Source organism: Trichosurus vulpecula, chromosome 6 (genome assembly GCF_011100635.1).
Source record: "Trichosurus vulpecula isolate mTriVul1 chromosome 6, mTriVul1.pri, whole genome shotgun sequence".
Lineage (NCBI taxonomy): Eukaryota > Metazoa > Chordata > Mammalia > Diprotodontia > Phalangeridae > Trichosurus > Trichosurus vulpecula.
In genome coordinates, this window is record NC_050578.1 from 278,076,661 (window position 1) to 278,090,574 (window position 13,914).

The 13,914-nt window shown below is 49.8% G+C and overlaps 1 protein-coding gene across 1 annotated transcript in view; it reads left to right on the forward strand.

Annotated features, from left to right (window-relative positions):
- Positions 1-13,552, forward strand: part of LRP5 (LDL receptor related protein 5) — a 145,260-nt gene extending 131,708 nt beyond the window's left edge. Inside the window, exons 18-23 of the mRNA XM_036763316.1 lie at positions 55-291; positions 3,144-3,254; positions 4,737-4,973; positions 5,811-5,950; positions 11,777-11,874; positions 13,077-13,552. Of these exons, the coding sequence (XP_036619211.1) occupies positions 55-291; positions 3,144-3,254; positions 4,737-4,973; positions 5,811-5,950; positions 11,777-11,874; positions 13,077-13,338 (1,085 nt within the window). The 3' untranslated portion in view covers positions 13,339-13,552. The remainder of the gene's footprint in view (positions 1-54; positions 292-3,143; positions 3,255-4,736; positions 4,974-5,810; positions 5,951-11,776; positions 11,875-13,076) is intronic.
- The last annotated feature ends 362 nt before the right edge of the window (positions 13,553-13,914 follow it).

Sequence of the window (13,914 nt, forward strand, 5' to 3'; positions counted from 1 at the left end):
ACGTGGCACAGTGACCGCCTGCCCATGGCTTCCTCCTCGGGGTCTTTTTTCTAGAGCCCCCAACGTGTTCCCCAGACCAGTTCACATGCGCCACGGGGGAGATCGATTGCATCCCGATGGCGTGGAGGTGCGACGGGTTTCCGGAGTGTGACGATCACAGTGATGAGGCGAACTGCCCAGTGTGCTCGGCCTCCCAGTTCCAGTGTGAGAAGGGCCAGTGCATCGACCTACGCTGGCGGTGCAATGGAGAGATCGACTGCCAGGACAAGTCTGACGAAGCCGACTGTGATGGTACGAGGATGTCTTGGGGCCCCAGGGAGCCTCAGGACATCTCCCACCCCGTCCCTCAGAACCCAATCCAACAAGTCTTTTCTGAGCACCTACTGTATGCCAGGTGTGTGATAGGGGCAGGGAATCCCAAAATGAAGGGATGCCTGCCTTCGGGAAACTTCTGTTCTTGCTACAGAAGAGGCTGATGATTAGGGGCCTCAAGAAGGGAGGGACGGCTCTTACACTGAGCCTTGACAGAATTCTGAGGAAGGAGAGCACATCAGACTTGGGGCGGCCTGATAGTCTCCAAAGGCTTAGAGGGGGGAGATGGAGTCCTGAGTTCAGGAAATTGCAAGATATCCAGTTAGGCTGGAGTGTGGAGTGTGTGGAAGGGGGAATTTAAGTGAAATAGAAGTATACAAAGGTAATCACAGCCAGGTCGTGAAGGACTTTCAATGCCGAACTGAGGAGGTCGTTCTGTATCCTGTGGGCACTAGGCAGCCATTGAAGGTTCATGAGCATGGTCGGGTTGCCTATGAATACCTATGACTGGAGAAAGCTTTGGTTATATATTTTAAATTCTTGGAGAAGAGCAACAGCATTGCCAGCAGGTGCAGCAGGAGGGTCAGAGATGAGCCTAGGTGCCCACTTCTTGCTTGACACAACAGGTATTGGCCACCAGTTGGTGACTTTCTTCCAGCCACAGTGCTTGCTGACAATGTCTGCTTGAGAGGGAGCATGTGGGGGCATGGGAAAGAGCTGGTTGCTGAGTCCAGAAGCCTGGGGTTCAAGTCCTCTTGTGACCCTGGGCAAGATACTCAGTGCTGCAGGAAAATGGGGTTTCTAAGTTTGCACAGCAGGAGCCCATCTCCATTGGCAGACACAGTTTCCTCCCCAGAGACCAACACTGAGGAAGACTCAGGTCCCATCAAAAAGAAAAAAAAATCTAAGTTGGGAATGGCTTACAATCCACGTTGGTGGGAGGAGTACCTCCCCCCCCCCCCCGTCCCCACCGCCCCTGCCAAGGAACAAGATAGCGTCTAAGTATTGTCACTCCTGTTCAAAGCCCCCAACATTTATCACTCACTTCTCTGGTGAGATTTTTCCAAACATAGCCAGCCCTGCCTCCCTCCTCCCTGGTCCCCAGCATATGAAAACAAGCCCAAAGATCCTGACGCCTCAAGGAGGAAAGGGTGTGACTGGCTTCAAAGCTTTTTCTCCTCTGCTCCTGGCTGCCGAACACTTCCTCTCCATCTCCTGCAGCCAAGGGATGGGACAGCTACCACTTATTTATCTGAAGGAGGTGAGGCTGAGCGAGGGGTATGACGCTCTGAGCCTCAGTTTCATTGTGCTCAGGAACCCTGAGGTTTCTCTTAACCCTGAATCTGCCACCTTTGAGCCATTCCAGAGGGCTCTGGAGAAGGCAGGACATCACTGTAGCTCACAGCGACCCTGGTGCCACCCCCTCTGGCTGAGGAGGAACTGAGGCTCAGGCCTGAGGAGGGACTTCCCCCAGTGGGAAGAAGAGGAATCTCTTGGCAGGGAAGCAGTGTCCTAGATTGGCCAGAGGTGACGCCCCCAAGTTGCTCTGAGCCCTCCCTGCTCTCCCCTTCTTTGTCACCAACACCTGGGCACCAGAGGCCTTCCCTCCATCTACACTGGCAAAGCCTTCCACCCTCCCCCCTCACCTCCAGCTGCCTCCCCAACATCCTCTCCACTCCCATCTCATCTCTCCCTTTTGTCCCAGCTGGCCATAGGCATGGATGGACAGGGAGCCTTTTCCCAGCCCCTTTGGTATTTCTCTCCATGACAAGAGGGAAGGGCATCTGTCTCTATAATTTAAAAATTGGGTCAAGAAGCTATAGTTTCTGAAAGGGGCCTCATGCTCCATCCTGCCCCCTTTAAAAAAAAAACAAAACTATGAACAAGATAGTCTCATGTTGGTGAAAGGGCCTCTTTTACTCGTGGGCTCCATGCAGTGCAGGGGTTGCTTGGCCAGTCTTTGCACTCCTGCCTGGCCTAGGATGTCTGCTGGAGAGTGTCTGACCTCAGACTCAGCCAGCTGGGAGGCTGGGGCTCTTGCCATCCAAGCTCTGGCTTATACAGCTTCAGTATCTGGAAAAGAGACAGCCAGGGAGGAAGCCACTGAACTCACCTTCTCCTCCTCCATCCCCATTCCCTTTCATAGGGAAAGTAATTGAGATTTTCCTCCTTGATGTTCAGCCTAGTCGACTTGGCCCAGAAGTCTCACTATTGGTCCGAGGCTATATGATTAAGGAATTCATGGCCAAATGGGTCATTTAGCCTTTTCAAAAGGGGCAAAGGGGTGTTCCAGGAGCCCCTCTGGTGTGAGGGCTCCCCTTTTCAGGGCCGTCCTTTGGCACCCGCCTTCACCTAGCCCTTGCCTGTGGGACACTCACAGATTAGTGGGTGTAACTTGGATGAAGATGCACAAAAGGAGTGAGCAGATGGGTAGGAGGAGAACCCGGAGAGAGAGGAGTGAGTGATCAGCAGTGTCAACGGCTGTAGAGCAGTTAAAAAAGGAGGAGGAGGAGGAGGAGGAGGAGGAGGAGAAAAGGCTGTTGGGTTTGGCAGAGATCACCCTTTCCATTACCCCTGTCCCCAGATGGACTGTAAGCGCCATGAGGACAGGGCCTATGCCCTCTGCAGACTTCCCGTACACGGAGCACAGGACTCTCCGAACACCCTCAGGGTTTAATAATGTCTGTTGAATGACCCAGTGAAAGTCTGTAGCTCCTTGAGCATTTCAAGACCCGGGGATGTTCAGGACAGAGGCTCCACTCCTGGATGGGGGGTGTGGCAGATGTGAGGCAGAGGCTGACTTACTCATCTTGGCTTTTCTTCCCACCCAGCCATCTGCCTGCCCAACCAGTTCCGTTGTGCCAGTGGCCAGTGCATCCTCATCAAGCAGCAGTGTGACTCCTTCCCAGACTGCATGGACGGTTCTGATGAGCTCTTGTGTGGTGAGCAGGCCTCAGGGGGATGGGAGGGCCAGGGGGCAACCTGGAGTCAAGACTGGTTCTGACACTGGCTACCTGTGTGCCCTTGGCCAATGCCCTTACAATCCAATTCAATACACATTTTTAAGTGCCTACTATGTGCGAGGCACTATGCTAAGCCCTGAGAGTACAAATGTGAAAAAAGACAGTTCCTGCCCTCAAGGAGCTTACAGTCTAGAGGGAGAAGACAATACACAAAAGGAAGATGCAAATTAGAAGCCAGGGATGGTGCCTAGGGCAGGACCATGATAGTGGAGATGAAACTGAGCAGAGCAGTTGGTGGGAAGTGAGGAGCTGGCTGGGCTTCTGAGACTTCCGGACAGGGAGTCTTTGGGAAGTATTTTTGGTTCCACCTTTCAGCCCTCTGATGTGAGTACCAGAGGTGGAGCAATCTCCCTGGTGATAACTTTTTCCTGGGATGTGGGGGTGGGTGTGAAAGAAAGAAACTGGGGGCAGGAAGACCAGATAGGTGACTGGTGCCGTTGTCTGTAAATAACAGGGTTGAAGTGACAGCTCTGAAATGTCTCTGCTGACACATCCCTCTGTTTCTCCGATAAGTAAAGCCCCTCATTGCCAGAATGGGAGGCCCTAGCCAGGTCTAAGAGGGATCCTCCCCCCAAACCTGTGTCTTCTCTGGTTCCTGAAGCTGGTCAATACCCAGCGTTCCCCAGCTCTAGGCTGAGGCATTCAGGGAAACCCGTGGGTCCCAGCTGCCTCCCTTGCTCCTGCCTGCAGCCAGCCCCAAAAGCTAGAGTATTACCAGTAGGAACTCTGGGTCTTTTGGAGAGGATGCTCAGGAGTGGAGTCTCTGGATTTTCTTTATGAAATGGATGATGCAATGATGGTCAGATACCCAAGGATGAGGCCTGTCTCTCTTTGGTCTGCTTCTCCATCCAGCACTTAGAGCACTGTGCTTGGCTCATGCAGGGGTGTGCTTAATTAATGCCCGTAGGTCAGTTGTCCCAAGTATTTAGTGGGAATACTGTTTTTCAGGTGTATTATAATGGGGATTCCTTCTGGGTGTGAATTGGACTGAGGACCCCTTCCAATTCTCAGATTCTGTGATTGACTGATTAGATTGGATCTGAGCCTATGATTTCGTGGTCTGGATCCTGCCAGTCAGATGGGTACCTGCTTGGCAATTTGACAGTCTTAGAGAGCTGTCCAGGAGGCTTTGCCCAGTAGATGATCTGCCCAGGGGTATCAGGGGTATGACCTGCCTAGGAGAAGATCAGAATGCAAGTCTTCCTGGCTCCAAGGTCCCCTCTCTAGCTATGCCACTATAGGCCTCTCTAGGGATCGATTCATTGAAATAAAGAAAGTGGCCCAAATGCCCCAGACTCCAGACTTCCCATGACGGGGGCAGTGATATTCCATCTTTCCATACCCAAGATGATGCTGTTGCTTTTGAAGTCCCATGGACTGTTCCTCACTTTCTCTTGGCAGAAATCACAAAGCCGCCTTCGGATGACCCACCCTCCCACAGTAATGCCATCGGCCCCGTCATCGGGATCATCCTCTCCCTCTTCGTGATGGGAGGGATGTATTTTGTCTGCCAGCGTGTGGTCTGCCAGAGATACACGGGGGCCAGTGGGCCATTCCCCCATGAGTATGTCAGTGGCACTCCTCACGTCCCCCTCAATTTCATAGCCCCTGGCAGTTCTCAGCATGGCACCTTCACAGGTAGGAATGAGGTCAAATGAAAAGACGTACATAAGATGCTCTTTATACCTGAAATCTATAATGTCGTTATTGAGACCAACCCAACTTTCCATGGTCTTTGGATGGTGGTGGGGGATAGTAACGCCATTTTGTTTAAGAAAGATGGCAGCAAGATGAATGCCATCTGTCCCATCTGCCCCGGCACAGTGATTCCCTACAACATTCCTGTGGTTGGGGTGGGGGCTGGTGACCAGACCTGGAGTCTTGTCTTCTGAGTGACATCTTTTAGGAATAGTGGTCAGCTGGAAAGTGTCCAGAGGAGAGGGGATAGGATGGTGTGAAAGGCCTTGAGTTCATTACGTACAAGAATCAATTGAGGGAACTGGGAATGTTAGCCTGGCATTAGCTGTCTTCAGGTTTCCAATGGGCTGTCACGTTGAAGAGGGAGGGTTTGGCCTCAGAAAAAAGAATTAGGTGGAATGGGTGGAAATTGCAGAGAGAGAAATGTAGGCTTAGTCTCAGGAAGAAAGCAGAAGCAAGTAGAGTTGTCCAAATGGGGAGTGGGCCAGTGGCCTCAGAAGTTCCCAGGTACCCCTCCTCCCCCCGTCCACTAGAGGTCTTCATGCCAAGGCTGGATGACCTTGCTGTCAAGATGATTATTGGGCAGGATGGGCTGGTCTTGATGACCTTTGACATCTCATCCAGCTCAGAGATTCGGAGCTTTTCAAGGTCTCCTTGGTAATGCAGACCCTTGTCCTCTCCCCCTCTGGCAGCCAGGAAGTGCAGGTCACCCAGGGTGTCTGTGTTCTAGGACTCAGGAGCTCCCCAGCTCACCTTCCCTCCCTTGTCCTTCTACAGGTATTTCCTGTGGCAAGTCCATGATCAGTTCCATGAGCCTCATGGGGGGCAGCAGCGGCCTGCCCCTCTATGATAGGAACCATGTCACCGGGGCCTCGTCCAGCAGCTCATCCAGCACTAAAGCCACTTTATACCCACAGGTGAGTGGGAGCAGGTGGGGCAGAAAGGAGAGGAAGGGGGGGAGGGAAGGGGGTGGGGAAGAGGGAGAGGGAAGAGGGGAGGAGGGGAGGGGAGGAGAGGGAGGGGGAGGGGAGGAGAAGGGGAGCAGCAGCAGAGTTGGGCCAGTGGCCTCTTCTCATGGCCTCCCTGTCTCCCCTTCCCAGAAGGGGAGACCACACAGAGAAACCCAAGGCAGAGTCATTCATGTGTCAGAGCCAAGCTTTTCCCCTGGAGCTCCTCTTTCTTTTCTTTCTTCCTTTTCTTTCTTTCTTTCTTCCTTCCTTCCTTCCTACCTTCCTTCCTTCCTTCCTTCCTCTCCTTCCTTCCTTCCTTCCTTCCTTCCTTCCTTCCTTCCTTCCTTCCTCTCCTTCCTTCTTTCCTTCCTCTCCTTCCTTCCTTCCTTCCTTCCTTCCTTCCTTCCTTCCCTTTCCTCTCTTTCCTCTCTTTTCCTTCTTTCTTTATGTTCCTCTATATTTTCCTTCTCCTTCCTTCTTTTCTTCCTTCCCTATGTTTTCTCAAAGCCAGGACATGAACCCCAATCTTCTGACTCTTTTATCTAACCCTCATGTTGTTAAATGATCCAACTTCTGATATTCAGTTTGATTCACAAGCGTTCATTAAATCTGCATCAGGTGCAGAGAATGGTTCTTGGTGCTAAGGATAGAATGACAAAGAAATGACTCAATCCCTGCCCTCCAGAAGATTCTCCTTTGCTGAAGGTGGGGAGGGGATTGAGGTGGGGTGGAATGCTATATACAGTCTTTAAATGGATCATTTGAAGCCAGAGCCTGCACTGGCAATTATGGTGCTCAGGGAACAAGCCTGGCTTTGCCAAGGTCGCCCAGTCAGTTATGGCAGGTCTGCCAAGCCCAGCGTACAGTGCTGCAGGAGGGAACAAATGGGATCTAAAGAGCCCTTGCTGATCTGATGGAAGCAGATGTTGACAGAGATCTTGAGTATGCCTGCCAGATCCCAGGCCATGGCTAAAAGGAAATGCCAGGACTGACTGGGGACAGCCTTGTTCTGTCTTGGACTTTCTTCCACCCAAGTCCCCCACTCTCTAGTCCTGGCCTTTTCATCTCTACTACAGACTTCTAGATTCCAGTGGACACCCAGGATTCTGGACCCAGAAAAGTTCCCTGAGTTCACCCTCTCTGGGCCTGAGGCCTTCCTCCCATGAGGGAGAATCAGCCTGTTGGAATTCACATCAACTTCACTGGGCCAACGGGGACTATGGAGGATGGGCCCAAACTCTTGGTTGGAAACCGGCTGGATTTAGGATTTTTAATAAGCTGTGGTTTTCCGTCATTCTTGTCATCCTGTCCACCTCTGACAATCCAAAATCAGATTTGGAGAACCAACCTTCATCAGTGTGAAAAATTTGGATAAGACAGTGTTATGAGGTCTGTTTTTTCATGATCTGTTGATTTATTGACCGAAAGCATTCATTCTGATGAGCAGCAAAAGCCCAGACCTCATCCGAGACACGAGGCACCAATGAGACGATGCTGCCTTTCAATCTACAAGCATTTATTAAATGCCTACTATATGCAGAGCATTGTAGGAGGCCACATTTGCAGACTGACTTTGAAACCAACAGCTGGTCTGCCATCTGATTAAATGAAATCACGTCTGTTAAGTTGTACTGCAGGAATGTGGGTGACGTTTGGGTTATTGTTACGTCTTCCGTGGGAAGAGCTGATGAAGATGTTGGTCAGTCAGTAAGGATTCATTAAGCGCCTACTGTGTTCCAAGCCCTGCACTAAGCTTTGGTGATACAAACAAAGGCAAAAGCCAGTCTCTGCTCCCAAGGGGCTCTTGGTCAGGTTGGGGAGACAACATGCAAGCAACTAGGTACAAACAAGTTACATCTGGGATAAGTTGGAGGGAATCAACAGAAGGCAGACATGAAGGCAGGAAGGCAGGAAAGGTGTCTCCCACAAGTGGAAGTATAGCTGAGGCTTGAAGCAAGCGAGGGAAGCCGGGAGACAGAGATGAGAAGGGCAATGCTTCCAGGCACAGGAAGACGACCATGAAATGGCAGCCGTAGAGAGGGGGAGGGTCCTGTGCAAGGAATGGCCAGGGGCTCAGTACCCCATGAATGAAGAGCACATGGGGGGGAGGGATAAGAAGATGGGAAAGGTGAGGGGGCAGGAATTGGTTTTTTTCCCCACTTAATAGTATTTTGTTTTTTCCAAATATACAAAATAATATTTTGGCTCCAAATTTTTCTCCCTCTCTCCAAGTCGACATGCAATCTGATATAGGTTATGCATGTACAATCATGTTAAACATATTTCCACATTAGTCGTGTTGTGAAAGAAGAATCAGAACAAAAGGGAAAAACCATGAGAAAGGAAAAAAAAGAGAAAACAGTCTGCTTCGATCTGCACTCAGACTCCATGGTTCTTTCTCTGGATGTGGACGGCATTTTCCATCATGAGTCTTGGAACTGTCTTGGATCACTGTATTGCTGAGAAGAGCTAAGTCATTCACAATTGATCATTGTTACAACGTTGCTGTTACTGTGTACAATGTTCTCCTGGTTCCGCTTACTTCACTCAGCATCAGTTCATTTAAGTCTTTCCAGGTTTTTCTGAAATCTGCTTGCTCATCCTTTCTTAAAGCACAGTAGTATTCCATTACATCACATACTACAACTTGTTTAACCATTCCCCAATGGATGGGCATCCCCTCAATTTCTAATACTTTGCCACCACAAAAAAGAGCTGCTGTTAATATTTTTGTACATGTGGGTTCTTTTACCTTTTTTATGATCTCTTTGGGATACAGACCTAGAAGTGGTATTGCTGGATCAAAGGGTATGCACAGTTTTATAGCCCTTTGGGCATAATTCCAAATTGTTCTCCGGAATGGCTGGATCAGTTCACAACTCCACCAACAGTGCAGTAGTGTTCCGATTTTTGAGGGAGCAGATTTTGAAGGCTTTGAATGCCAAACAGAGAATTTTCTATTTAATCCTGGATGTTAGGGGAGCTGGTAAAGTTGATTGAATGGGAGGAGTATGTGTGACATGGAAACTGATGAGATCCCCGAGTGAAAGAATATAGAAGGAGAAAAGAAGAAGGCTCAGAAAAAAGCCCTGGAAGACATTCACCGTTAGTGGGAGTAACCAGGAAGAAGAACCACCAAAGGACACTGAGAAGGAGGGGTCAGATAGGCAGGAGGAGAACCAGGAGAGAGCAGTAACAAGAAGACCTAGAAAGAAGAGAAGATTGAGGAGGAGAGGGGCATCCGCGGGTCAAAGGGAGCATAGAGGTCAAGAAGGATGAGGATTGAGAAGAGCCCATTGGATAACTTTAGAGAAAATAGTTTCGTTTGAATGACGAGGACAGAAGGCAGATTGTTAAGAGTTAAGAGGACAATGAGAAGAGAGGAAGAACAAGCTTTCCTGGACAATCTCAGGTCGTATAACCACAAAAGGGAGGAGACACATGGGATGAGAGCTAGTGGGCATGGATGGACCAGGTGAGGGTTTTTTGAGGATGGGGGAGACATGGTCATTGCCAAATCCAGTGGCCTTTTCTCAATGCTTATTCTCCTTGACCTCTGTGCTCCCTTTGACACTGGTAACCACTGTCTCCTCCGCGATGCTCTCTTCTCTCTAGGTTTTTGGGACACTTCTATCTCTCTCTCTTGGTTCTCCTCCTCCCTCTCTGAATGCTGCTTCTCAGTCTCCTTTGTAGGCAGCAGGGAAGGAGCCTCTAGACAGGGAGGGGATGAGGGTAAGTGAGAGAGTGAGATGCCAAAGAGGGCCATCTGTTGGAGGAGGCCAGACAGAGTAGGATAGCTCATGCAGATAGAGGGTTGGCCTTGGTAAGGAAGTGGGCCACCTCTTCATCGGAGAGGGGGTGAAGGAGGAGATGATGGCAGACTGCATCTGAGTGATGTGAGTTGAGGAGAGAAGGAGGCGCTCACAGCAAATGGCCTCAACTTTTTTGACAAATTATGAGGGAAAGTTGGTTGGGTCACATTCTGTTTCTTTCAACCCAGCCACAGAATTGAAAGTCCAAGGGGTATAGAAGATAGAGTGCTGACCTTGGATCGAGGAAGCTGCAGATTCAAATCCTGACTCTGACATTTCACAACCTCCCTCTAACTTGCCTTTCCAGGCTCATTCCACATTGTCCCCGCCTATCCACTTGACATTTCAGCCAGACTGGCCTTCTTGGGCTTATATCACATATAAAACACTATCTCTCATCTCCATGCTTTTGTACAGGCTGTCCCCCATGCCTGGAATCCCTTTTGGAATCCCCGGTTTTCCTCAAAGCTCACAGCTCAAGCACTCTCTTCTGAATGAAGCTATGGACCATCCCTGCCCACCTCCCCACCCCACCCCCAACCCCTAGAGCACTCTTCCTTCCCAAACCAATGGAAGTATTAGTCATTTCTCAGTTGTATCTGACTCTCATTGACCCAATTTGGGGTTTTCTTGGCAGAGATAATGGAGTGGTTTTCCATTTCCTTCTCCAGCTCATTTTATAGGTGAGGAAACTGAGGCAAACAGGGTTAAGTGACTTGTCTAGGATTATACAGTTAGGAAGTGTATGAGCCTAGATTTGAACTCATGAAGATGAGCATTCTGTCCACTGCACCACCTAGCTTCCTGATGACTTAAGCGTTTGAGGGCCTCTCTCTGGCCACTGGACCCAGATGGCTCTGGAGGAGAGAGTGAGGCTAGTGACTTTGCACAGCCCTCCCTCACTTAGATCCAACTCACTTTCATGTCATGGCATCACCTCCCTGATGTCATGGTGCTCTTTAAGAAAGGACAAAGGACAACAACAACTTAAGTATTTACTTTGTGTCTATTCACAACAACTTCTGTAAATGTGCATGTTGTTTCTTCAGAAGAATGGAAGTTCCTTGAGGGCAGGGGTCATTTTGTTTGGTCTTTGTATCCCTAGTGCTTAGTACATGCTGTGTTTGATGCATAGAATAAATGCATAGTGATTGATCAATTAGCTCAATCAAAATTCAGTTTAGAACAGGAAGAGACCCTAGAAGTCATCTTTTACAGATATAGAAACTGAGGCCCGGAGAGGTTAGTGAGTGACCCAAGCGTATCTAGGTAGGAAGTATCAGTGCCAGGCATCCAGCCAGAGTACTAGCTCTGGGTCCAGCAGCTCTCATGACCCCTTGGAGCCTCAGACAACTCCTTAAGACACTCAATTGGACTTGGAGTCTAAGGTCCTAGGCTCAAATCTCAGTTCTGCCACCTGCTACCTGTGTGGCCTTAACCAAGTCATTTACCTTTCTGAGCTTTAGTTTCTTCATCTCTAAAATGAAGGTATTGGTTGTGCGTCTTGGGCAGACTAGTGAATCCTCTGGATGCCTTCTTCAAATGATGCTCTAGGGTTAAAAAAAAAACACCATAATCGAAGGAAATGCTAAATTTCAGGAAAGGTCAGTGAAAATAAAGACATAATTTTTTCCATTGAAGTTCATGGATCCCCTGAAATCTATCCATAGATCCCCCTCTCTCCAAGGGATTAAGACCCCCTTGACTAAATGAACTCTAAATCTCTAATCGTAAATTATGGTTGGGTTGTGGGTTGCGATCACTTCTGTAGAGGGCTTTTCCCACTGATGCTTCTTAATGACGAAGACTCTCTCTAGGAATAGCACACGGCTGGCAGTCCATGTGTGGCTCCCAGGTTAAGCCTTCTCTGCAGCCCTCCTGGAATCTTGGTGACATAAGGCAAGAGACAGTGCTGCCCAACTGTGGGCGTGGAGGGCAGCAGTGAGTGACATGATGAGCCTCTTGTCCTTTCTCTCCCCAGATCCTGAACCCTCCTCCTTCTCCCGCAACTGACCGCTCTTTGTACAACACGGAGATGTTCTACTCCTCAAACATTCCTTCAACCACAAGATCATACAGGTACATGGTTTGTGGAGCTGCGGCACCTGCACCTGCCAGGCGACAGAGTAGGGGTCCCCCGTGGCACGTGGGAGGAAAACGAGACCATTGATTTGCTCAGGGTCACTCAGTCGGTGAATGATGGCCACTGGCCTGAAACCAGCTTCCTGGTTCCTAGTTTATGCACAAATCCTCAAGTCAGATTGTCGATTTAATAGGATCACAGATTTGGGTCTGACGTTTAGTCTCCCTTTTACAGATGAAGAAGCCAAGGCCCAGGGAGTTTTGTGTGGCTTGCTCGGGATCCCATGCAGACACAGTGGGCAAGCATCGGGGTGGGATGGAAAGCCAAGTCCTCTGCCTGCAGGCTCTGCATCAGTCGCTTCTCCTTCCTCATAACTTATTCCGTAGCATGAAGTCAATGACCATGCAGCATTTACTGTGCGTTGGAGGGGGTGGGCGTGGCTTTCTGTTCCCTTACCACGAACCCAGTCCCAGGCAGACACAAGTGCGTTCGTCCAAGCCTGGTCCAAAGGGCTGGTGAAGCAGCAGCCAGGCCGGCAGGGGAGCTTGGTAGGGCTGCCAGCCGGCTGCTAGAATCCCCAGGATTTCCCAACCAGGGAGTTGTCCAGTACAGAGGTCTTGTGCCCCCTTGTGGTCGATCCTGGAAACAGCCTTAGCAGATAGCAGCCACCAAGTTTGGGAATCCAGCCAGGAGACCAGGGGCTTGTGGGCTGGACTCTAGCCTCAGGGAGCACTGGAAAGAACTGGACAAGACCCCAGGCGCTGAGGAATGGGGTACAGAGAAGGGACCTGCCTCCCCAGGAAGCCCTGCGCCTTATTAATAGTAGTACTAATTGGCTACTGCTTAATAGTAGGGATGGTGGTCCAAGAGCTGCAGGGGACCATCTTGTCTCATGCCCTCATCGTACAAAGGAGGCGAAATGATTTGGTCACTCATGTGGATCATAATTGCCAAATGCAGGCTTTGAACTCTGGTCACCCACGTTTCTATAGTGCTGTAAGTTCCATAAAGCACTCGTGGAAATCTCGTGAGTTAAGTAGCTCTAAGTAGGAATATCCCCATTTTACAAATGAGGCTCGTACAGATATCGTGCCTTGAGCTAGCTGGGGGCAGCCCAGCTGGGAGTTGCCTCATCTCCCAGACAAGTGGACGTTGGCCTCCTGGCACCAACATCTTTGTTTTCCCTCTTTCCTTCCAGACCATACATCATCAGAGGGATCGCGCCCCCCACGACGCCGTGCAGCACGGACGTATGTGACAGCGACTGCACCACCAGCCGGTGGAAGGCCAGCAAATACTACATGGATCTGAACTCAGACTCGGACCCCTACCCACCCCCACCCACGCCCCACAGCCAGTACCTGTCAGCGGAAGACAGCTGCCCGCCGTCACCAGCCACGGAGCGCAGTTACTTCCATCTCTTCCCACCCCCACCCTCACCCTGCACGGACTCCTCCTGACCTCGGCCCGGCCACCCGGGCCCGCTTCTTCCCCCTCCCCCTGTAAATATTTTTAAATATGAACAAAGAAAAAAATATATTTTATGATTTTAAAAAATAAATAAATATGGTTGGGATTTTAAAACACAAAAAATGTGAATAATAGCAGGGTGGGCAGGGCTGTGAAAACTTTGTACAGTGGAAAAATATTTATAAATTTAATTTTTTAACTTAATTCCCTTTCTTTCTGTGCTACTTGACTTGGTTTCAGAGCCTTGAGTTGGCGTGCCTGTGGCGTGTATTTATCCTGAGACCTCAACAGGTTTCAAGTCGTCAGCTTGTTTGGGTCCATCTTTGTTGGCCGAACCAAAGGATCCCACTGGATTGTGGGGTGTAGGTTACTTAGGGTCAGTACTGAGAAATGCTCACTGCCACAATTAAAGAGAGGGAGGGAGAAGCTGACTATAGACCCTTTCCCACAGAGCTGGTGTGCCAAGATGCTGTAGTCCGAGCGTTTGGATTGGCTTATTTATCCAGAGTTCTAATCATCTGGGAATCTCCATTTCCCAACACTTCCAGGCTGAGCTTGGTGTGCTT